The sequence below is a fragment of the Elgaria multicarinata genome, chromosome 8 (assembly GCF_023053635.1).
Source record: "Elgaria multicarinata webbii isolate HBS135686 ecotype San Diego chromosome 8, rElgMul1.1.pri, whole genome shotgun sequence".
In the NCBI taxonomy this organism is placed as follows: Eukaryota; Metazoa; Chordata; class Lepidosauria; order Squamata; family Anguidae; genus Elgaria; species Elgaria multicarinata.
Window position 1 is genome coordinate 426,113 of NC_086178.1, and position 24,820 is coordinate 450,932.

Genomic DNA, 24,820 nt, shown 5'->3' on the forward strand with positions numbered 1-24,820 from the left:
CATCAGCTGAGCCAGGAAGGAGGAAGAGGAGGAGGAGGAGGAGGAAGGCTGGCTGGCAGGCAGTCTGGTGGGGCGTCGGCGTCGTCGGGATGCGGGTGGCCCTGGACTTCGAGGAGTGCCTCAAGGACTCGCCCCGCTTCAGGTGAGGGGCGGCGTGGCCCTCCCCCCCGGCTCCCTCCCTCCCCCGCTCCCCCTCCCCCGCTCCCCCTCCCCGCCGCCCCCCAGTGCCGGCGAGGCCCTCCGCGCCTCCCTCCGCCGCGGGAGCCGCCCTCGCCCGGACGCGCGGGGCTGGGTTGGGGCGGCGCGGGTGGCCGTCGGGGCGGCCCCGGGGGCGCGAGGGCGCCTGGCGCGGGTGGGGCCGGGGCTGGGGCCGGGCAGAGGCGCCGCCCGAGGCTCCCGCCGTCGCCAGGGGCCTCCGCGGAGCCTTGAGCGGCCGGCCTCGCCGTGGGGCGCCTCTGAGTGAGGGGGGAGTGAGTGAGGGTCGCCACCCCGGATGCCCATCGGCAAGTGGCGCCCCCCACACCCCGGACTCAGCCCTCCCGCGGGCCCTGCCTGGAATGGCGGGGAGGGGGGTTGCGCGTGGGCCTGCAGGCGCCCCCCCTCACCTGCCCTGCCGGGTGACTGAGCACACCTGGGTGGGGGGCTTCGAACCCCTGAGACGTGGCTTATAAATGCAGAGGGCACATTATTTCATTTGTTGCATTTCTGTGCCACCCAATAGCGGAAGCTCTCTGGGCAGCTTACGGAGATCAAAAATCATACAAAGGGTAAAGCCATTTGCAGGCAGAGGTATAAACAAACAGCACACGCAGGCAACGTGCACCTAAAACAATCCCAAACAATCTACAATAAGACCAACCCAGCATCTGATTAACCTCATCCTGTGCTGCCCAGTGCCTGAGATTAAGAGAAAGGCCTTAACGTGGCACCAAGCAGATAGCCGTGTTGGGCCCAGGCAGGCCTCCTTGGGGAGGTTGTTCCCCTCTCCCTTGTTGCTGTCAGGAGGCGCTTGGAGGAAGCCATAGGTGACCAGCACAGCGGATGGGTAGGAGAGGTGCTCTGACAGGTATTGCAGTCCCGAGCTGAGTAAGGCTTTATAGGTCAAAATCTGCACCTTTTATCCGGCTCGGAAACATACAGGCAACCAATGAAAGTGGGCCAGAATTGGCCTTTATATGCTCAGACCTTCAGGTCCCAGTTATTAATCTGGCCATTTTGCACAAGCGGCAGGTTCTGAACTGTCTTCAATGGTAGCCCCACATAGAGCACATTGCAGTAACCTAACTTGGAGGCTACTGAAGCACACACCATTGAAGCCAAGCTGTCCTTGCCCAAATGGGGGCCTAGCTGGGCCACCAACAGAAGCTGGTAGAAGCCACTCTGTGCCACTGAGCCCCAAGTGATGGAGCTGGTTCCAGGAGGACGCCCTAAGCTAAGCAGCTGTGCCTCCTTCAAGGGGAGCACAGCCCCATCTGGAGCAGGTTGGGGCCCACTCCATTGTTCCCACCCACCCCGGCAGCTGTTTTGGCAGGTGTGTGGGAGCGCAGCTGACCTTTGGTTGGCTGATGCTTGTCCTTAGTTTGTCCTTAGGGCCGAACTTTCCAAGATCCATGGCTGTGCTGTAAGTAGCTTTCAGAGGAGAGTCTTCTAAGAGTCGCTGTTTTGCTTATGTGATTCTTCTTATAAGATTATTGGCACAGTGATTGGGACAGGTATGAGAAACTGGGAACATTTGCCTCAAGGTTAAGTCTTCTTGGATGGGTGCCTGTAACGGTGAAAGGATGAGATGTTTGAAGGCCGAGGTTTTTTGCCAAGAGCTCTGAGGTTTGCAGTATTCAATGTACATGAAGTTGTTGCAAAGCACCTGGAGAAGAGAAGATTGAGGGGAGACATGATAACACTCTTCAAATACTTAAAAGGTTGTCACACAGAGGAGGGCCAGGATCTCTTCTCGATCCTCCCAGAGTGCAGGACATGGAATAATGGGCTCAAGTTAAAGGAAGCCAGATTCCAGCTGGACATCAGGAAAAACTTCCTAACTGTTAGAGCAGTACGACAATGGAATCAGTTACCTAAGGAGGTTGTGGGCTCTCCCGCACTAGAGGCCTTCAAGAGGCAGCTGGACAACCATCTGTCAGGGATGCTTTAGGGTGGATTCCTGCATTGAGCAAGGGGTTGGACTCCATGGCCTTGTAGGCCCCTTCCAACTCTGCTATTCTATGATTCTATGTGTGTATTACAACACTGGAGAAATCTCCGGCACCCAAAAAAGTTCATTCTGTCTTCTAAGTTTTGTATTGCCCTTGCAGGCTTTCTCACAGTGTTGAGATATAGCTCCTTAAGAAATCAAGCCGCAGGCTTCGCTGGCCTCCTTGATTTCCTCCTGCCAAAGCCCAGTGAAGGAAGATTAGAAGACAGGACTGAAGTTGTCTCCGTTGTGTGCAAATGACGGATATGAAATGTAGAAGTTGCAGTAGGGAGGGGCTTCAAGCTGGGCTGGCCCTTGTGAGGAACAAAGTACTCCAAATGCACAGGGCCGCTGCATCAACAGATGTTTTGTTTGGACTGCAAGGAGGAAGATGATGCACGTGCAGAGCACAGGGAAACCACTTTTAAACTGCAACAGCTACGAGCAGAAGGTCACTTCTCATTTACACTCTAGCAGGACAGGCTGAAAAGATACCCTTGATCAACATCTAAAGAGGCAGAAGAATTACCGAGGGATTAGATCTGCTGGGTGTGCTAAAAGCTTAATGACTTCCTGAGAAATACCTTTGGCTTTCAAATTGCATGTAGTGGAAACGAGACCCCCTTGGAGACAAAAGGCATGGGCTCCTGACCAGCAGAATGTTCATAATGAAATAATTGGAGTTTGTATGACAAAGCCTTAGGATTGCCTATGGCTACTAGTCTGGATGGCTCTGTGCTACCTCCAGTATCACAGACAGTAAGCCTATGTGCAGCAGTTGCTGGGGAACATGGATAGGAGGGTGCAGTTGCACCGTGTCCTCCTTGTGGGCCCCTGGTCAACAGCTGGTTGGCCACTGTGTGATCGGAGTGCTGGACTAGATGGACCCTTGGTCTGATCCGGCACCAGGGCTCTTCTGATGTTCTTAGGAGTATTGATTGTAAGCTTCTTTGGGTCTGTGGAGGAAAATTGGGCGACAGTGTTCTATATCCTCAGCCCCGAGTGCTTCCAGTACTGGGAAAGAGGGGTGTGTCTGTTTCACATCTCCCCCTTTGCTGGCATCTTGGCCAGTGAACTTGTGGGTTTCCACGCCAAGAATGTTGTGGCTTGGTTGGTGCCCAGTTCCTGTATGTGCTTGATTTTGTTTGAGCGCATCATGCGCCCCCACTCCCTCTCTCCTGCTCTGATTTGGAGTGCGGCTCTTTATATCATTGTAGCACAGCTGCATTTTCCCATAGTTACTGTTCAGATGTTTGTGCATTTTTCAATCTGTTTGGCAGATATATTGCAGTTGCAGACGATTTCTTGCTAAAAATACCAAAAAACCCAAACTTTGTCCATCTCCAAGACATTGTGCCTGTTTTGCAGTCCACGTGTCAGAAACCAATCAACTGATAAAGGTCCTGGGGATGTGTTACGTTTGTTGCATGAGAAGCAGCCCCGTCTGAGCCAGAATTCTAAAGATGTCCTCAGAGACGTGCAGAGCAGGCGGGTGGGTGGGAATGTTTCCTCGGTTTGTTTCCGCTCATTTTATCTTCCTTTGGCAGCTAGTTGTCCTTTCTTTCCCTCCTCCAGAGAAGTAATTCAGGCAGGCAGGCAGGCAGGCAGGCAGGCGGGTGCACTCTCTCTGCGAAAGGCGAGGGAAGAGGAGCCTGGATAAACAAGGAAAGGAGGAAAGCAGCCGGGCCGGGCGGGGGGGGGGGCTTCCTGGTCCTGCCCAGCTCTCCATGTCTGTGCCGAATCATTAAGTCAGGCTTACACTAGCCATGGTCATTGGGTTCTTGCGATGAGCCACATCTTCATTGCGAAAGGTTGCAATGGGGACATCGCTGATCCTGTTTGGGACTGAGGAGCCCTTCCTTGCACCATTTTCCCCATTGAAAATTGCCCCCTTCTCTTTAAACCAGGGCAAATGACTGCTTTGAATGAGGGGCATGCTTCGCTGGGGAAAGGCACAGAAGAAACGATGAATCCCACCCCTGCTGCCCTGGCCCCTCCCTCCCTCCCTGGATGGGGGTGGGGGCTGCAGCTGTGTTTTGCTTGTTCTCAACGCTACTTGTGTGTTACATCTGCACCGCTGGATTGTTCAGAGTTCAGTTCATGCACACACTGTGGGTGGTGGAAAGTGACTCCAGACGGCTGTGCTGCAGAATTCTTCCCCCCGAGGCTCTGCGTTGCCTGGATGCCAGCACGCCGGCTCTGAGGTGGCAGGTGAACGTTGGAGGGGTCTGCAGGTGGGCCCTCGGGGTTCTTTGCAAAAACAGTCCCATTCATTTTGAGCAAGCAAGTCTTGCCAGTGGCGTCCGTAACGGTGGTCGTCTTCTGCCTTCTGAAAGGAGGGGAGGGAGAAGGGGCGGGCATTCACCTGCTGCCAGACCACCTGTACAGCTGAGCTCTTGCCCGTGAATTAAGGAGATCCATTCATGTAGCTTGTTGCGTGTGTTGGATTTGTAATGGCACAGAGTGGGATTCTGTGGGGAGGCTCAGAGCTTGTGTGCCTTTGGAGGCCATGTGGGGCAGAGCCATCCATATCCACAGAAGCTCCAGGCAAGCTAGTGCGTCAGCTGGGAGGGGCTCCCTCCATGCTCATCAGCCTCTGCAGGTGTCCCAGTTCCAGGCAGGGCAAACCCACCTCAAGGGCGGGGGCCAGGCAGATGTCATTGACTTTCTCCTGCTGTGTGGAGGGCCTCCCGGTGGAGCTGGCATGTGCCGGGGGCACCATCCAAGTTCTCTCCGTTGGCTTTTCTTCAGTAGGTGCTCAAGGCTATTCTTGGCTTTTGGGACTTGGAGTCTTTGTGCCCCAATGAGGAACTTAGCATTGGAGCGGTCATCAGGAGATTTGGGGCAAAGTGTCACCAGTATGCTGATGACACCCAGGTCTATTTCTCTGTGACATCTGAATCGGGAGAGGCCGTGCACATTCTGAGCCAGTGCCTGGATACAGTTATGGCTTGGATGAGGGCCAATAAACTGAAGCTGAATCCCGATAAGACAGATAAGACTTTGTTGGTTGGTGGTTCCCAGGTCCGGGAACTGGGATGTTTGCCTGTTCTAGATGGGGTTGCACTCCCTCTGAAGGGGCAGGTCTGTAGTTTGGGGGTGCTCCTGGATCCATCTTTGTCACTGGAGGCCCAGGTGACCTTGGTGGCCTGGAGCGCCCATTATCAACTTTGGTTGGAACGCCAACTATGCCCGTTCTTAGATAGGCATAGCCTAACCACGGTTATTCATGCACTGGTAACCTCACGATTAAACTACTGTAACGTGCTCTGTGTGGGGCTACCCACGTTTGTGGTTCGGAAGCTGCAGCTAGTGCAGAATGCAGCATCTAGGCTGCTGATGGGGTCACCTAGCTCTGCTCATATAAAACCGGTGTTAAAAGAACTGCGCTGGCTGCCTGTTAGCTAACAAGCCATGTACAAGGCCATACTATTATCCTATAAAGCCCTAAACAACTTGGGACCAGCATACCTAGCAGACCACCTTCCCTTATATACACCCAGACGACAACTGCGATCCTCAGAGGAGGTGCTGCTGCCCATTCTGAAACGAACGGAATGTCACCATGAAGAACCTCGGTGGCGCTGGGCCTTCTCTGCGGTGGCCCCCACCCTCTGGAAAGTCCTCCCTCGTACGGTTTGGGAGGCCGAAAACGTAACAACTTTTAAATGCCTCCTGAAAACACCTTTTCACACAGGCTTTCCCTGGATTTTAACTTAACTGGTTTTATATTGCCGTTTTAAACTTTTAAGATTTTAAATTTATCTATACTTGTTGCATTTTGTGGCTTTAATTGTGCACTGCCCAGAAACCTTGGCTAATGGGCAATATTGAAATATAATAAATAAATAAGTATGATGGTGGGAAAGTGTGTGGCATTCATTTTTGAAGTGCAAGACGGGGGATTTTTTTGGTTTGGCAAAATGCTAGCAATTCTGTTCTCTGATGATATAAGTGGAATGTGGATGCAAACCACCTAGGAATGTGATGACCCTTTTTGTCCCTGCCAAAAGTTACTTAGAGTGAAGGGGGCAGGCAGTGGCCATCTGAGCAGAGGGGCTGCGCGAGGCAACTGTTGTGGGGAGTGTTGTAGTTTGAACCTGGAATTCGCTGTTGCCTTTCCTCAGTAAAGGGACACGTCGGCACTCGTACAGTCGGCACTGTACAGTCGTTGCTGTCAGATTGCCCAAAGGCTGAAAACCCAGTTACATTTGAGGCGCCCAACCAAGTGCCCCGTGGTATTCCAGTAGTGTGTTGTTGTTTTTTTGCAGGGAGCCGTGGTCATCCGGCACTGTTGGCCAAGTTGTATCACCCCACTTCTCTCGTCTCTGGGTTGCTTAGTGGATTTTGTACGTGGAGGTGAATGGTGGTGGCCGATTCCTATAGCAGTGTTGAATTCCTTCCTTCAGTTTGAGAGTGACCTTTCCAATAAGTGCAGCCTTCGTAAAGAACCCCCCCCCCAAAAAGGGCAGAGGTCACTTGAGGAATCCAAAATGTCTTTGCAAAGCGGGGTGCACTGCTGTCTGTTCAGCCGCCTGCAGCTGCAAGTGATGAGGGAGGAACTCTCCGCGGCGGTTTGCATATGCAAGGCTGTCCTGTGGCCCTGCGAGCCGGAAGGTTCTCGTGGTGCCCGTTCTCGGAGGCTTTGTGTTGCAGTAGCTGAGGGGTGCTGGAGTCGCTGTTCTCCAGACCAGCTGTCCATAACATCTCTGGGAAAGAAGGTCTTCAGCCCCCCTGGAAACCCCCTTTGCCTGGGGTGCCAACAGTAGCAGGACCCAGCAAAATGATGCCTGGCTGGAAGTTGTCTGCCGTGGTGGATCCCGTAGCGCCAGGGAAGAGCCTCTTGCCGGGAGCCTCTCCAGGGGGTTCCGGGGAGATCCCTGGGGCCTCCGGTTTTGGTGGGCAGTCCTGAGTTGTGCGCTGCTGCTTGATGTCTGGCAGGCTCTTGGCTAGGCAGGGGCAGCTGTTGTCCCCTGAGGCTGAAGAGGTGGCATTTTGCAGATTTGACCCAAGTGTCTCCCTCTGCTCCTTTTCCTGCCTCTCGAGAGGGAGGTGAGCCTGCTTTTCTGAGCAGCCCAGGCCTCTTTTGTGCACAGTGTGGTCTTGTACAGCAGCAGGCGGGGTGTGAGTCATTGTGCCGGTGGGACCGATTGGGTAAGAGTCACGTGGGTGGGCATCTTTGCCCACGTGGCCTATTGCCCAGCATCCGGCCACACGGGGAAGTGGTTCCTTAGTGTTACCGAGATGTGTGACGTGGAAAGGCCAAAGGAGAAGGAGAAAACCAGCCGTAGAACTCCCTCCTGCCCAACAGTAGCGGATTATGGGGTGCCGTCTGGCGCAGTGATGAACGGCATCGGAGGAGTGACTCCGTCACGCGCCATGGTTGAATGCTCATTTCATGTTTGCAAATGGAAGCAAATAAGCCCAGTTCAGTGCATTCTTGGGGAGACGAAAATGATTCTACAACGTGTCGGCGGTGCATTGTTGTGGTCGTGCTGTTTGTACCGCCTTGTCCTTCTCCATATTAAGTCACAAACTGGGTGTGATTCTAACCTTACTCAATGTGGAAGCGAGTTGTCTTGAAATCACTGAGGCTTCAAGTAATGCGCTAAAGTCAGGGTGAAAGTGTTTCTATCCAAATCCAGCGGACCTCCTTCCCCACTCAGCCCCCGTTTCCTAAATTCCGCGTGCCTTTGTGTTCAGCCGGCAAGAAGGCCGCCTCTTCCTCCACGGGTTCTTCTAATGGGACTCTGACCCCCACAGCAAAGCCCCTTCCGAGTCTGAAACGACCGTTTTGCGCCTGGCCCTGTGTGGGGCTAACAGCTGATCATCTCCTCGTTGCGGACGGTGTGCGCATGTCGTGTGACATCTCCCTCTCTTCTCCGTTGCACTTTGTAGGGCTGCTCTGGAAGATGTGGAAGGAGATGTGACAGAACTGGAGCTGAAGCTGGACAAGGTGAGCCAACCAAACCCTGGCCGGTCCACATCTTTCTTATTTGTTCATTTATTTATTTATGTATGTATGTATTTGTGGCGTTCACACTGAAACTGATTATGCCATGGCAAGAGCTGCCGGAAGAGCGATCGGTTCTTTGAGCTGAAGCCAGTCGTCGCTGGGCCCAGGCCCCTCTGAAGCGCCACAGGCTAGCAATTGGCCCTGGCTTGGCTGAGGATTGGGCGTGGGGGGGGGCACCTTCGCCAGCTTCTGCTGCAGGGGCTGCTTCCGCCGGCAGGCCTACAGGCAGGAGGCTGCTTGAGTGGCACCTCTTGTTTCAGTGTTTGCCAGGCGGTTCTGCAGCTGTCAGCCCCGGGCCTCACTCCCGTGGGCCTTTGCTGCATATCGCAGTGGCCCTGTCCCAGGCTGCTCCCTGCTCAGCTCCTTTGCTGAGAGAGTGGGGTTTTGTTTGTTTGTTATTTAACGTAGGGAGGCATTTAAAAATGCAACCCCCCCCCCCAATATCAGCAACATGAAATGATCCCTGTCCCATTCTCCCACTTTGGGCCTCGTTCTGCCAGTCATTTCTTGGCAAAGAGGACTCCTCCACCCCCCCACCCCCCGGGGTACAAGCGAACGGAGGAATTGCTCCCTTCCTTTGCACAAGGGGGGAAATTGCTTGGCAGGTGCCTTGACTGGGCCTGGCAGGCGCAGCGGGATCCGTAGCGGACGCCTGAGCTGAAATGTGCTGGCGAGTGGGGTGGTTTTGGGCCCTCGCCCTCTTCTGCTTTCAGCCCTGCCCAGCAGTGGAATGTGGCTGCCTGAAAAGTTCTCTGAATTGGGCCCTCTGGGTGGCAGAGGCCGGGCACCCCGGGAGCCCATCACAAGCGGCCTCGTGGCCCTTGAGTTGGAACCCCCCTACCCCCCCCGGCCCAGTATGTTTGACCCCCCCCTCCCGGGTTTCAGGCAGGAGTTTTTCCAGCCCTGGCTGGAGATGCTGCCGGGGGTCAAACCCGGGACCTTCTGCAGGTCAAGAGGGGGCTCTTCTGCCGCTGAGCGTGGGCCCTTCCCCTGTTTGGGATTTTGTTTTGGCTTTCTGCAGAAGTCTGTCGTGAGGCTGAAGCAATCTGAGAGGGAGACGTTGGCAACGGTGATTTAAATTCACATTATTGGGGAAGGGGGGGCTGAAAATGAAGTAATGTGGAAAGAGTGAAGAGTTGGTGAAAATGTGATCCTGCCGGATTATAATTGGTGGATCTGTGTGTGTGTGTGTGTGTGTGCGCCCCCCCCCCCCCGCCCTTCCTCAGTCAAGATCACTCTGGAAATAACCCAAAGGGATTTGATGGCTCTGAGTGCAACACAGGAGTGGGATTGCCTGGCTCTGGTGGCCTGGTGAGTCTCAAACTGCGTTTCTTAGGGCATCATCCCGCGCCTGGTGGCTGGGGAGTGCTGGACTTTTCTTCCGCCTGTCCATGCATAGGATTGCGCCCTAGTGGGCATTGCTTTCCCTTTGACATCCAAACACGCTTTGGTGCTGGGTGGAAAGACTGACTTGTCAGCATGCAAATGGCTCTGAATGTGGGGAGGGGGCCTGGCGATGATTTTCGGGGGGGGGCTCCTCCTGCCCTCTCCCCTTTGTCTTACCGTCCCCCGGCCTCCCTCCCTCGAATCCTATCCCCGTGTTGCTCCCGTGGTGTGTGCGTGGAGCCCGGGAGTGGCCATGGCTGCCTTTGTGCTCTTTGCATGTGTGCAGAAGGCGGCTGCCAGAGAGTGAGTTGTGGCCCTTTGCCTTTCAGTTGGTGAAGCTTTGCATTGTGATGATTGACACGGGGAAGGCCTTCTGCGTGGCCAACAAGCAGTTCATGATGGGCATCCGGGACCTCGCCCAATACTCCAGCAAGGATGCCCTGATGGAGGTAAGTAAGTGCTGGGCGGCTGCCGGGAACAGGCCTGGGCTGCAGCTAGGAGGTCTGTGGGCCCGTTGGCAGAAGCACCGAGCGAGGGGTGGGCCCCTGAATTGGCCGCTGAAGGTCCGGCCCCAGCCCTCTGGACATCGGGGTGGGGGCTGTGGGGGGCTCCTGGTGTTCTTGGCAGATGCCTCCCCGGGCAGGCTTCTCTTGAGCCAGGGGGGAGCCCGCTCTGACCCCGGGCAGGGCTGTTTGGAGGCTCCTTTGTCCCTTTCATCCTCTGACGCGAAGCACCGTCAGTTCTTCCCCCTTTAATCCCAAATTGTAAATATTTCTGTGGCTCATCCAGAAAAGAGGAATTTTATCCCCCAAGCAAAGCCCAGGCCGTCTTGCCTTAAGAAGAAGAAGAAGAAGAAGGTTTTGAGTTTGTGTCGCGCCATCTGAGATGCCGCGGAATTGGCGGGAGGAAGACGCCTGGTGACTCCCTCTCTCTCTCTCCCCCCCTCTCTCCCCCCCCCCACACTTACAGGCCAGCTTGAGCAAGTTCTCTGACAGCCTCCAGGAGATGGTCAATTACCACACGGTAAGTGCTGGACGTGGCCGACCGGTGGGCTCAGTCGGACTCTGCCCAATGGGGTGGGGAAGGGGCCTGGCCGGGAGGCAGGTTTTGCCTCACTGGTGTTTCTAGGAGGTTTAGCAGCAATGTGGCCCCTTCGTGGATTTTGTGTCTTCTTCTTACTGTCGTTGTTGTTGTCGTTATTATTATTGAGCTCTTTTTGAAGTCCCAGTGGGCCGTGTGGGACTGGGTCATTCCAGGCTTCCTGGAACGCAGCGCTTGTGTTTCTGCTGCTTCGGCTGTCTGTCTGGAAAGCCTGCATTGCCCCCCTCCTGCCCCCCAGCTCACAGGCAATGGGCTGAATCGGTAGCCAGGGTCCGAGGGTTGGCTTACTTTCTCGCTCTCTTCATTCGTTCGTTTACAGTGCAATCCTAAACGTGTCTCTTCAGAAGTAAGTCCTGTTGCGTACAACAGGACTTGCCCTCACGTGGGTCAGTGTGTGTGTGCAATTGCACCCTGAGAGGCTTGCGAGAGAGACGTCCTCCTCGTGGCAGGTAGCCCTTGGCCGGGCTTGTGCCTTGCTGCCCCAGGAAGGGGGTCCTCCTTCCCCTGTGGGGCTTCCCTGCTGCTGCTGCTGCCCTGGAAAGCCAGCGTGGCCCTGGTGCTGAGCTGTGACTCTGGACCTGGGAAGTCCAGGTTGAAGGGCCGGCTAGCCTTAGAGCCGGTAGGAGGGCACATTGACAGCGCACGCTCTGGCCACGTTGACAGCACACGCAGCGAAGGTGGGGCTGAGAGGCTGAGCGTCATTGGAAAGGCTGTGTGAGCAGGTGAGGAGTCAGGAGGGCCCACTGGGTCTCCCTCCTCCGGAGCCTTGAAGCAGTTTGGGACCAAATCCCTCGAAGGGCCGCTTCCTTCACTCACATCAGCCTGCCTGGGCTTCGAGACCAGCAAGAGAAGCCCTCCTCCCTTGCCCACCCTGTGGGAGCAGCTAGGAGTTCGGGCGAGAGGGCCTTTTCTGCAGTGGCCCCACACCCCTGGAACGAGTGGCCACCTTGGCTCTGCCAGGCCCCTTTCATTGCAAGGTCTTAGGAAGGCCCAGAAGATGCACTTCTTTACTCCGTCTCTCCCCTGGTCATGTTTCTCGATCTGGGTTGTGGCTGCAAGGGCCTCTCGCAGGTTTTGTTTCACGCTGGTGTTTGTTGTCTTTTAGAATGCCGGCTGTTTTTATTGCCACGTCGTTTTTGATTATGTCCATGGTCCTGTTGTAGACCGCCTTGCGGGGAGCTCCTGCTCTGAAAGGCAGCCAAGGAATAGTTGGAATAAATCAATAAAAGAGCAGCTCTCGAAGGCAGAGAGAGTCTTTCCCGGCCTGGGCACCTGAGGTCTTCTTCCATCTGCTCTGGCAGTGTTTCAGCCGGGGATTTCCTGCGCGCCTGGGCTTGCCTGTTGAGCTCTAGCCCCTCCTCAGGAGCCAAAGGGGGCTCTGGGGGGCTGGCCCCACCGGCTGTGCCCCACTCCCTCCCTCCACCAGCCCTGCCTTTCCCGTTCCCCTCAGAGTTTGGGAGAGGGGTCCATCAGCGGTGGTCTTTGGGGGGAGCTAGAGGCCGGGTGAGGAGCAAGCACACCGTGGGGGCCGCCCTGCCGCTTCGAGTCAACGGCAGGAGAGCAGGCGGGGGGTGGGTGTGGGGGGCGACCCGAGGACCAGCCCTGTTCTCACGCTGCTGTTGCTCTTCCCTCTGGCAGCCTTGCTGCTGTCCTCTTTCCCTTTCTGATCGTACATGGATGAGCTTCCCGGGGGGTGGGGAGGCTTTTCGTTGGCCATTTACACCCCCCGCCACAGGTGTGCAGATGGGGGCACGAAAGTCTGGGGCCCTGGTGCTGGCTGTGCCGAGTCTTGGGCAGCGCTGTGGGCGAGGCGTGTGCCGCTCGCCTGCTGAAGCCCCCACTGAAGGCTTCAACTTGGAAGTGAGCGGACGGGCGTCTGTCTCTGGGGGCTGGGGGGGCATTTGGGGCGGCTTTGAGTGCGGGTCGCTTTCAGTGCGAGGGCTGGGGTTCCACGGGGCTGTCCTGCTGGCTGTTTGGCAGCCTGTCTGGAGCCCGGATCCCGTGGTTGCTGCTGCTGCTGCTGCCACCTCCTCCCCCCTCTCTCCCTGGTGGCGGTGTGTTTCCCCAAGCGCTGGTCGGCCTCTGCAGGGGTGTGTGTGTGTGTGTGTGTGTGTGCGTGCATGTGTGTAAGTAATGGACTTCTGGCCGTGCTGCTTCTTCCTCTGCTGGCATCCTGAGCGTGCTTCTTATCAGCCCAACTCTGCTTCTGTGGCCGTTTCTGAGCGGCTTCTCCCAGTAAAATCGTACCATACAAAAACAGGAAACAGAGTGTTATAATGGAGCCAGTGGATGAATAGCAGGCAAGAACTGAAAGTGGGTCAAAGGCTTTTTGGAATAGAAACGGTTTAATCGCCTGCCTAAAAGTCAACAGAGGGCCAGTTGGCCTCTCTTGGGAAGCAGCTCTGCAGTTGGGGTGCTGCAACCAGGAAGGCCCTGCTCTTCCTCCACCCTCCACAGCTGGGGGTGGACTACAGAGGCACCTGGCAAAGGATGGAGCAGGGGGTCCTTCATAAACTTGGGGTCCCAGTTGTGCTCAGAATTGGGCCCTCAGCCAGGAAAGTTAGTGAGAGGGATCCCTTTGGCTCTGCCTGGTCGACAATCTGGCAGACACATTTTGGACCTGTTGCAGTTCCAGAGTATTATTATTTATTTATTTATTTATTTATTTATTTATTTATTTATTTATATAGCACCATCAATGTACATGGTGCTGTACAGAGTAAAACAGTAAATAGCAAGGCCCTGCCGCATAGGCTTACAATCTAATAAAGTCATAGTAAAACAATAAGGAGGGGAAGAGAATGCCAACAGGCACAGGGTAGGGTAAGCAGGCACAGGGTAGGGTAAAACTAACAGTATAAAGTCCGCACAACATCAAGTTTTAAAAGCTTTAGGAAAAAGAAAAGTTTTTAGTTGAGCTTTAAAAGCTGCGATTGAACTTGTAGTTCTCAAATGTTCTGGAAGAGCGTTCCAGGCGTAAGGGGCAGCAGAAGAAAATGGACGAAGCCGAGCAAGGGAAGTAGAGGCCCTTGGGCAGGCGAGAAACATGGCATCAGAGGAGTGAAGAGCACGAGCGGGGCAATAGTGTGAGATGAGAGAGGAGAGATAGGAAGGAGCTAGACCGTGAAAAGCTTTGAAGGTTAACAGGAGAAGTTTATATTGGATTCTGAAGTGAATTGGAAGCCAATGAAGAGATTTCAGAAGCGGAGTAACATGGTCAGAGCGGCGAGCCAAGAAGATGATCTTTGCGGCAGAGTGGTGAACAGAAACCAACCGACTGATGTGAGAAGAAGGAAGGCCAGAGAGAAGAAGGTTGCAGTAGTCCAACCGTGAAATAACCAGCGCATGAACAAGCGTCTTGGCAGAAGAGACAGAAGAGACAGACAATAATGATCGAATCCTGGCAATATTATACAGGAAAAAATGACAAGATTTAGCTACTGCCTCAATATGAGGAATAAAGGAGAGCGAGGAGTCAAATATAAAGCCAAGGCTACGAGCTTCCTTGACCGGAGTAAGCATAACATCATTGACAGTAAGAGAGAATGAGAGATGAGGAGAAGGTTTAGGAGGAAATCTTCAACGGTGTCTTCAACGGTGTCCACGCAGTCTTCAACGGTGGCCATGCAGACTGCTCGTTGCAGTAGTCTAACCTGGATATTTCTGGTGCGTGGATGACAGGTGGGGGCTCGGCTGGTATAATACCCTCACCTGGTGAAGGTTGCTTTGTGCCACAGGCGCCTTTGGCATCTCTGCCCAAGAGCAAAGGAATCCTGCCGGAGAGGCAGGCAGGGAGCTAGCAGCCGGCAGGCCTCAGCAGCTGCTCCACCCCAGGGCTCTCTCTTCGCTGAGGCCAGCCTTGAAGTGTGAGAGCGGGTGGCGGGGAATCACTACCAGGACACCCACCCACACACCTGCCTGGCCTCAGACCCCTTGCTCTGTACAGGAGCCGTCCGTTCGGCCCCAGCCGGGGACGTTCTCTCAGCCTGGGCTGCCTCACAAGGTAGAATCATAGAATAGCAGAGTTCGAAGGGGCCTCTAAGGCCATTGAGTCCACCTCAAAGCATCCCTGGCAGAGGGTTGTCCAGCTGCCTCTTGAAGGCCTCTAGGGTGGGAGAGGCCACAACGGAGAGGTTGTTGAGGACACGGTCATCTCAGGTGTGTTCTCTTCTCTCCCTGCTGATGGAGCTGCTTGGAGGAATGCAAGTGGGATGCGTGGAGTGGCGCCAGCTGGCCGTGGGAGTCTCCTTGCTGCTTCCTGCGAACCTCTGCCCTGGCCCTGTGCTGGCAGCAGTCAGGCTTCTTCCTTGCTGCCCCATGGGGTGAGGGGGGCAGCCCTGCAGTTCTGGCTGCTGCTGCTGCTGCTGCCGCCGCCTTATATGCCTGGCTAGTTGCAAGGGTTCGTCCCCCCGGAGGTCCAGCCTGGGGCTCCTGGAGAGGCCGTGAGGGTGCCCTGAAGGGTATCGAGGCTTGCTGTGCCTTTACATGAAACATTTGTGTGTTTGGACCTGACTTCCCAGTTACTTGTTTGAACCAAACGTTTTCCCCATTTCAGATCCTGTTTGACCAAACCCAAAGATCAATTAAAGCACAACTTCAGATGTTTGTTAAAGAGTAAGTTAACTTTCATTTTTGCAAAGGTTTGTGCCTCAGGCAGCCCTGGCCCCCAGGTGAGCTGCAACCCTCTGAGCCGGTGCCATTGGCAAGGTTGGCACTGCTTCCTCACACCTTCTGAAAACCCAGACAGTGCGCCCATGTGCACCCGTTGCCGGGGAATATGGGTGGGAGGGTGCTGTTGCACTCACCTCTGGCTTGTGGGCTTCCCGTGAGCAGCTGATTGACACTGTGTGAACAGAGGGACCCTCGGTCTGATCCCGCGTCAGGGCTCCTCTGACCTTCCGACCTGCACACGCCCTGAGGATTGGTGGTGGCGGAACCAACCTTAACTGAGAAAGGCATCAAGTTGAAGTGGCCGTAGGTTTGGGAGCCGGCCTTCCAGGTGGCATCAAGAGAAGCATCGTGTTCTTTCCCAGGGCAATGGTACCCAGTCTGAACTCTGCCTTGCCGTAGAATCGTAGAATCATAGAATAGCAGAGTTGGAAGGGGCCTACAAGGCCATCGAGTCCAACCCCCTGCTCAATGTAAGAATCCAACCAGTACCTAACTGACTATCACTGGCCTTGGTAAGAAAGCACCCTTTGTTTATTTGTTTATTTATTAGTTTGTTTGTTTATTTACTGCATTTCTATGCCACCCAATAGCCAAAGCTCTCTGAGTCCTTGGCTTGGTTCTGGGCCCACATGGATCAAGATGCCTGTTGACAAAATGGGAAAAGATTTAGACCAGGCTTAAGAACGCCTGAGGTTCTAGGGAGCCAACTTTGTGGTGGAATCTAGACTGACGAATGGGGTTGAACATAGAATCATGGAATAGTAGAGTTGGAAGGTGCCTATAAGGCCATTGAGTCCAACCCCCTGCTCAATACAGGAATACACCCTAAAGCATACCCGACAGATGGTTGTCCAGCTGCCTCTTGAATGCCTCTAGTGTGGGAGAGCCCACAACCTTCCTAGGTAACTGGTTCCATTGTCGTACTGCTCTAACAGTCAGGAAGTTTTTCCTGATGTCCTGCTGGAATCTGGCTTCCTGTAACTTCACCCCATTATTCTGTGTCCTGCACTCTGGGAGGATCGAGAAGAGATCCTGGCCCTCCTCTGTGTGACAACCTTTTACGTATGTGAAGAGTGCTGTCATGTCTCCCCTCAATCTTCTCTTCTCCAGGCTAAACAAGCCCAGTTCTTCCAGTCTCTCTTCATAGGGCTTTGTTTCCAGACCCCTGGTCATCCTGGTTGCCCTCCTCTGAACACGCTCCAGCTTGTCTGTGTCCTTCTTGAATTGTGAAGCCCAGAACTGGACGCAATACTCTAGATGAGGCCTAACCAGGGCCGAATAGAGAGGAACCAGTACCTCACGCGATTTGGAAGCTATACTTCTATTAATGCAGCCCAAAATAGCATTTGCCTTTCTTGCAGCCATATCACACTGTTGGCTTATATTCAGCTTGTTCTCTACAACAACTCCAAGATCCTTCTCGAGAAGGATCTTGGAGTTGTTGTAGATCACAAGCTGAATATGAGCCAACAGTGCAATATGGCTGCAAGAAAGGCATGTTGAATGTTGATCTCTTTGAGCTTATAGCAGAGGAGGGCGGATATTCACCCCCCCACCCCCAAGAACAGAGCAAGCAGGGTGGGGAGGAGACTGACTTGATTAACCTCCCTGAATCTTCAGCAGGAGCCCTTCCCCTCTATGAGCTACTCAGCACTGGAGCAGGAGGGGTTTGTGAATTGCCCAAGAGGGGCATGTAGGCAGAGAGTGGGACTGGGGTTCCATCATTCCTACAGTCTCCTCTTCACGTGGAGGTGCTGGCCATGTAGATCCTCTTTGCATGACTCCTGACCTTGGAAGGGGGGAGGGTCTTTATCCTCTGTCGAACTGGGAATGGCTGGGGGGTGGGGGTTGTGTTTCCTTCCTCCCTCCCTGCCCCAAATGAAGGCCTTGGCGCTCCTCATCGTGATCCCTGCGAATGAAACCACATCGGAAACTGAGTCCCCTTTGAAGCCCTTTGTGCGTGGTGTTCCAGAGTGAAGGACGTCCGATGGAATGTGACCATTGACTCCTTTGTGCTCTAGGGATATTAGAAAATTCAAAGATGCGAAGAAGCAGTTTGAGAAAGTCAGTGAAGAGAAGGAGAACGCCCTCGCCAAGAACGCCCAAGCGCCGAGGAACAAGCAGCACGAAGTGGAGGAGGCCACCAACATCTTGACCGCCACCAGGAAGTGCTTCCGGCACATTGCCCTGGACTACGTTCTCCAGGTGAGCGTCTCTGGCTTGAGCAGTTGGCAAGGAAGGTCTTGCAAGTCGTGGGGGTGTGCGCGCGTGCATGTTGTGCTTGAGAATGGAGGTCTCCTGAAGAGGAGAAGCCACTGCACGTTTTCTTGTCAAGGCTGGGTTGTGGTGGGGGAGGGGAGGGCAGGGGAGGGCAGGCACCCCTGAGGGCAGTCAGTGAGTTTCAAAGTTGCAGAGGGATGTGATGGTGCCGGGTGGCTGGTCGAGGCCCAGGCAGAGCAGCCGTCTGGGCAGGAAACGCAGAGGCCGTGAAAGCTGCGTCCGGAGAGCCGTGCAAGAGATGGGTGGCAAAGTCAGGTTGCCGTGAGCTGAGGGTTGCAAGCGAGCAGACAGCACCACACCTCCCAGCTGGGACGTCCTCTGGTGGCTCAGGTTTTCTCCGTGGGGGCCCCTACGTAGCCTTCCCTCCGCCTGCCCTCCCCCTGCTTGGGAATTGGGAAAGGGGAGGAGGCTCCCAGGGGCCTCCCAGGGCTGCTGGTTCTGCAGGTGGCGAGGGGGGGGAGGGGGAGGGGGAGGGGGCTTTCTGGCGAGCTGATGCTGCTCTGCACAGGCCCGGGATCTAGCGGTGGGACGACCTCCTCCTCCTCCTCCTCCTCCTCCTCCTCCTCCTCCTCACGGTTTCTTCAGCATCTCTGGGTGAAGCTGTAACCTCCAGAAGTCCTTCAAGGAGCCAAAAGACATTGGGTTGGTTTTTGGGAGGAAACCATCCTCCCCACTCCCAATGATTTGAGCAACAGAGGACCCATGTGGGTTCCGTGGAGTGTCCCTGGTTTTCTTGGCTTCTGCTTTTGGTATTCTAGAAGAGACATTTGGTCTCTGCAAAGACAGCCTTGCCGCATCTTCCCAGAGGTGTTCTGGAGAACCGCTTGGCCTTTTAGCAGCCTAGTCTTGACGTGCTCAGGGAGAGACTTCCAAAGTGTGTCAAGGGAAGGGCTTTGGAAGCGGAACCTTGGAAAAGCCGATGACCCCAAGGGGAGAAACGCGATATCTTGAGCAGCGTGAGGTGGGACGTCTCGGGCGGAGGGACCCCTCCGGCTGAGGGGCTGGTCAGGCCTGTTCCCTTTGGAGGACGAGGAGCCCACCAGCTCTGGCTGGGACCCAGGTGCTCCGAGGTTGGAGACGCACGCTTGGCCTTGCACACACAAAGTTGTCTTTGCTTGAGCTCGTCAGAGGCGCAGCTGCCAGGCTCTCCGGCGCAAGCTGCCGTTCACCTGTCTGTTTTCCAGCCCCACTGGCTCTGTGGACCTGCTTCTTGCTCCCTCTTCTGAACTCCTTTGTGAGCACACTGAAGCAAATCATTTGTTTCCCCTAGATCAATGTTCTTCAATCAAAGAGGAGATCAGAGATTCTCAAATCGGTAAGTTTCCCCTGCAGAAACAGGAAGCAGCTGAGATGGAACCGATCATAGAATCATAGAATAGTAGAGTTGGAAATAGAATGGTACGGTTGGAAGGGGCCTATGAGGCCATCAAGTCCAACCCCCTGCTCAATGCAGGAATCCACCCTAAAGCATCCCTGAGAGGTGGTTGTCCAGCTGCCTCTTGAAGGCCTCTAGTGTGGGAAAGCCCACCACCTAACTAGGTAACTGGTTCCATTGTCATACTGCTCTAACAGTCAGGAAGTTTTTCCTGATGTCCAGCTGGAATCTGGCTTCCTTTAACTTGAGCCCGTTATTTCATGTCCTGCACTCTGGGAGGATCGAGAAGAGATCCTGGCCCTCCTCTGTGTGACAACCATTTAAGTATTTGAAGAGTGCTCTCATGTCTCCCCTCCATCTTCTCTTCTCCAGACTAAACATGCCCAGTTCTTTCAGTCTCTCCTCATAGGGCTTTGTTTCCAGACCCCTGATCATCCTGGTTGTAAACCTGGCCCTGAGGGAGGGGACTTGGGCTCAGTAGGACCGAGCAGGAGCAGCAAACTCACCCTGGGGTAGCCATGGCCCCTCTAGGCACTGTCTGTGCTGTGCCCGCTCATCCCTTGTGGCCACCAGTTAGGGTCTCATCTCTGCTTCATGTCTGGATCTTGGCGTGGGTATTATGCAGTCAGTGGCCCACTTGGCCTTTCGGTATCACGTCAGAAACACACACACACGGCCTCTGTTCCGCTAAGGAGAGGGCTGCCTCTGGACCACCACACTGGCCAGCATCTGGGCTGGCCTTGCGGTTGCCATTCGCGCTGCTGCTACCCCTCCTGGAGCCAGGGAGGGCCCGCGTCTCTCTCATGCTGAGCTTTGGGGGCACTCCCGGAAGTTCTCTGTGCAAGGGCAGGGGGCTGCTAGGCTCAGAGCCTCCACCCACCCGGCCCTGCCCCGGCCCACTTCGTAGTGGATTTAGGAGCTGGTCACCCTCATCTCCATCCTTGCCCTTGACGTTCTTACCCCACCCTTTGTTCCAAGAGCTCAGGGTGATGCGCGTGGTTCTCCCCACCTTCCCTTTATCCCCACAACAGCAGTGTGAAGTAGGTTAGGCTGAGTGTCTGTGACTGGTTGAGGTCACCCAGTGGAGATTCGAACCCGATTCTCTCAAGTAATAGTGCAGTATTCCAACTGTGACACCACACAAGCGGACTTTCAGGTGCTGCAGCCTGGCTCTTAGATTTACAGGGATGTAGAACGCCAGAGCAGCCCTTGGCCAGTCCAAAGGCCTCTCTGGGCCACCCTTCTGTCCCTGCAGTGACCCACCAAAGGCCCCAGTGGGAGGGAGGCCCACAAGCGAGGCCATGTGTGCAACGGCAGCCCCCTCCCGCTCAGGTCCTCCCGCAACTGGTACGGATACCGGAGGCCATCGCTAGGCATTGCGATCGGCAGCCCCTCGTCTTACCCTTCATGGATTTCTCTAATCCCCCTTTTAAAGTCATCTGAGTGGGCGGCCATCACTGCGTCTTGAGGTAGCACATCCTGTATGCAACTGCCCTGAATCGCCCACTGGAGTTTGCCTTTTCCGCAGCAGCCGGAGGTTATGTAGCTGCTTCATCCTCAAGATACCTTTCTTGTTCAGTGTATATTAGAAGTTAGGATATTTTGCCCCAACATACATCACTTTACACTTATTTACGTTAAGCTGCATTGGCTGTTTTAATGCCCGTTCCCCCCGTTTTGGAGAGATAGTTCTGGAGTTCTTCCTTTAAAACAAAAATACTCCAAGTAATTTGGTGTCATCCACAAACTTCGTCACTTAACTGCTCTCCCCTCACCCCAGATCGTTTGTGACCCAGGGGGAAAAAAAACCCTGGTCCCGATACGGACCTTTGGTGGAGGTGAGGTGGGGGGGGGGGGTGAGGGTAGAGATGTGAAGGCCTGGAAAAAAAACTGGATTTTTTTTTTAAAAAAACCCGTTTTTTCCCCAAAGCTTTTTTTGTTTTTTTTCCGAAAAATTGAAAAAAATGAAGGAAAAAAGGATTACGGGATGTTTTATTTTAGCACGATGAATAACATGTTTAAGACAAGGTGTTCAGATATTTACTTCTCCAAATGATTTCTAAAAACTGTACAGTATCAGATGATTACAATGTCTGTGCACCAAGGACAAGCAAGTCATAGAATCATAGAATAGCAGAGTTGGAAGGGGCCTACAAGGCCATCGAGTCCAACCCCCTGCTCAATGCAGGAATCCACCCTAAAGCATGACATGATAGCACTCTTCAAATACTCCCAGAGTTCAGGACATGGAATAATGGGCTTAAGTTACAGGAAGCCAGATTCCAGCTGGACATCAGGAAAAACTTCCTGTTAGAGCAGTACAACAATGGAACCAATGACCTGGGGAGGTGGTGGGCTCTCCCACACTAGAGGCCTTCAAGAGGCAGCTGGATAACCCTCTGTCAGGGATGCTTTAGGGTGGATTCCTGCATTGAGCAGGGGGTTGGACTCGATGGCCTTGTAGGCCCCTTCCAACTCTGCTATTCTATGATTCTTGGGCCAGTCACTCTCACTCTGCCTAGCCTGCCCCATGAGGTAGTTGTGAGGATAAAATAAGGGGACTGTATACTCCACACTAAGCTCCATGGAAAAAAGTTGGGATAAAAATGTAAGATACCGAATTCAGACAGCATTCCTCCGCGCTCCGTGGCACCGACGGGGCCTCCTTCCGAAGCCTCCCTCTGCGCGCACGGCATGCCTCCGTACGGGATATCTGCGAGAGCAGTGGCAGTCTTGACGTGCCTGTTGCCCTCTCAGACAAACGCGCGGGGGCCCAGGCTGGAGAAGAAGCAGAAGGGTGTGTGAAATGGAAGCCCCGTGTGAGAAATCCGAGGCCGCGCTCACTCCAGAGTGGCTGGACCCTCTTTGGGACCCAGCAAAAGTGGGAGGGGTGTGTGTGTGTGTGTGTGTGTGTGTGTGTGTGTGTGTGTGTGTGTGTGCAAGAGGGCGGGGAGAGTTTGCAGCTGACATCAGGGTTGCTGGAAGGAAGCCCCTTTCAGTGCTGCCCTTCTTTCTCCCTGCCAGATGTTGTCCTTCATGTATGCTCACCTGGCCTTCTTCCATCAAGGCTATGACCTCTTCAGTGAACTCGGCCCCTACATGAATGACCTGGGAGCTCAGGTAATGAGTGTGATGGGGGGGCGGCGGCTGCTGCGAGCAGCTCTGGGGTGGGGGGAGAAAGAGGAAGGCCTGAGGAAGCTGCACTTGCCGTGCCCTCAGTGTGCCGCTTTCCCTTGGCCTGGGCCCGCTGGGGGCTCTGGGCTTTTGCCCCGGAGCCATGGTCCTCCATCTGCTGGGAAGGGTCATCCCCATGCCCAGCTGCAGTGGCGTCATGGGGAACAGCTGACAATCACCCTCTCTTCTGTAACGGCCTTGTGACCACATTAAGCTGGCTCTCTTCGTGCACCCGGTAAAAGTGATTCCTTTCTTTCCTTTCCCGGGTCTTGTGGCGCGGAGCTCACACCAGAGCGGGGCCTGGGAGGGATGCGGCCACCTCTGCCCGCCACGGCCTTCTTTCGACGCTGCTGTGGGCCTCTGCCTTTGACGGTTTTGATTGCTGCCCCGCTCGAAAGGAGCGCCTCTGGTCGGTCGTGGGACGTACCGGGGACCCTCTTCGGCATTTCATGGTTGCGTTAGGGTCCCCCTCCGTGACGGGGCGAGCGCAGTCCTATTCCCCTAGATCTGTGGAGAAAGGTGCTTCCTGTGGCTGTGTGGAAGGCCGGCCAGACAGCTGGAGCTGCACAGGCAGCATGAGTCATCCTTTTCTCCAGCCGGTTGTGATGCACCAGACCAGCCGCATGTCCCTGGCACCCTTGCTATTCTTGGAAGCCAGCTCCCCTGAACGGAGGCAGAAAACAGGGCAGCAGCAGCAGGCCTGTACCCAGCCTGAGCCAGGGGACCCCCTTGGGACAGCGGCGCTGAGAGGCAGGCAGTGGGGTGTGTGGTTGTGTGAAGGTCAACCTCTTTGGCGCTCCTTCCCTCGGCGTGGGTGGGTGGGTGTCAGCACACAACCCAAGGTCTCTCTCTTGTGTCTCAAGACCCCCCTCTGTCTGCTCTCCTGAAAGGTATCAACAAATGTGCATTTTTTTCTCTTCCTCTTTACAGCTGGACCGGCTGGCTGTAGATGCTGCCAAGGAGAACAAGGAGATGGAGCACAAGCACTCCACTATCCAGCAAAAGGTACCGGAAGGGATGCAGAGGCAGACTCCACCCCCACCCCCCCACCCCACCCCACCCACCCACCCATGCTCACGCACACCCACACCCTCTTTCTCTTTGGCCTGGTGCTCAGCCACACTGAGTAGAGGTTTCATTCCTGTAGCAGCAGCAGCAGCCCTCAGCACCAGAACGTGCACTGCTTTTCCCTGGCAGGTGTCAGGTGTGGCTGTCAGTGCACTTGTGGCCTTGGCCTGGCGTGGCTGCTGTTGGCACGGAGAGGAGGATCTGGACCTCGGTTCTCAAGGGGCTCTGGATGGCAGCCTCTCTGGACCTCGGTTCTCAAGGGGCTCTGGATGGCAGCCTCTCTGGACCTCGGTTCTCAAGGGGCTCTGGATGGCAGCCTCTCTGGACCTCGGTTCTCAAGGGGCTCTGGATGGCAGCCTCTCTGGACCTCGGTTCTCAAGGGGCTCTGGATGGCAGCCTCTCTGGACCTCGGTTCTCAAGGGGCTCTGGATGGCAGCCTCTCTGGACCTCGGTTCTCAAGGGGCTCTGGATGGCAGCCTCTCTGGACCTCGGTTCTCAAGAGGCTCTGGATGGCAGCCTCTCTGGACCTCGGTTCTCAAGGGGCTCTGGATGGCAGCCTCGCGCCTTAAGTGATGTTGGGATGGGCAGGGGGCGGGTTCAAACCATGAACCCAAATGCCACCTTGTCAGTTGTATACTGGTCTCTGTTTTGTAGTGGAAGTATTGATTGTCTTTGTCACGTTCAAACCTGAATATGCCGGAATACAAAGCAAATCTTGATCTCAGTCACACGCTTTAAGATGCTGCAACTGCTGGACTGGGTACTTCTGGGGCGTTTGAAGTTTCATCCCTTGCAAGACTTAAGTAAAATGTCCGTACTGGAGTTTCCAGAGAAATGCCAGGCGAAATGCAGCTGAACCCTCCGTCTCTTGCCTTAGCTGCATTGGGGGGTGGGGGGAGTCAGACGTGATGCCCTTCCTTGGGACGTCGGCAGCATTCTTGTTGCCGCCGCCGCCGTGTGAGGAAGTCGCAGAGCCCTGTGGATCTTTGCTACTGACGGTTGCTTATTTACACCTGGCCCAAACGTGGAGGAGCGTTTGGTCCGTTCAGCAGTCAGGAACGAGGCACATCAGCGCCTTGTACCGAGGCCAGGCGCCTGCTTTCCTGCTGAAAGGTTTGTACGCGGCCTTTCCCTGCGACAAGCCAGGGAGGCAGCTTGAGCCTGCTCCTTCATCTGGCATTCTCTGCCCAGTCTCCAGTTCAGCCAGTTCAGAGCCTGGTTCCTCTAGCCTGCGATGGCTCCCACGGGCCGCTTCTTTGCAGGGTGGGGAACCCCGTTCTGTCCTGCTGGCCTGGCCAAGAGCCCACGCTGACACCACCACCACCACCACCCCCACGTGGGTGGGCGTGTGGAATGCCCTGTGGGGCTGGCTGAGGGGAGGCTCCAGCTTTCAGCGCGTCCTGGAAGGTGGGAGGATTTGCCGGCTGGCAGGGGCAGAGTCCCCAGTTCGTGGATGATGCTTCTCATTCCTAATTAGTTGTTGTTTTATTTTTTATGTTAAATATTTCTTGACCGCCTTTCAGGGCAGAATCCCTCCAAAGGCTGCGTACAACAACAATAC

At 55.0% G+C, this 24,820-nt stretch overlaps 1 protein-coding gene across 2 annotated transcripts in view; it reads left to right on the top strand.

The window, feature by feature from the left end:
• The window catches only part of ACAP2 (ArfGAP with coiled-coil, ankyrin repeat and PH domains 2), a 46,599-nt gene continuing 21,779 nt past the window's right edge, over nucleotides 1-24,820 (top strand). For both annotated transcript variants that reach the window (XM_063131701.1, XM_063131703.1), the window contains exons 1-9: nucleotides 1-142; nucleotides 8,087-8,144; nucleotides 9,920-10,039; nucleotides 10,560-10,613; nucleotides 15,247-15,305; nucleotides 17,384-17,567; nucleotides 18,913-18,957; nucleotides 22,042-22,137; nucleotides 23,122-23,196. In XM_063131701.1, the coding sequence (XP_062987771.1) occupies nucleotides 90-142; nucleotides 8,087-8,144; nucleotides 9,920-10,039; nucleotides 10,560-10,613; nucleotides 15,247-15,305; nucleotides 17,384-17,567; nucleotides 18,913-18,957; nucleotides 22,042-22,137; nucleotides 23,122-23,196 (744 nt within the window). In that variant the 5' untranslated portion in view covers nucleotides 1-89. The remainder of the gene's footprint in view (nucleotides 143-8,086; nucleotides 8,145-9,919; nucleotides 10,040-10,559; nucleotides 10,614-15,246; nucleotides 15,306-17,383; nucleotides 17,568-18,912; nucleotides 18,958-22,041; nucleotides 22,138-23,121; nucleotides 23,197-24,820) is intronic.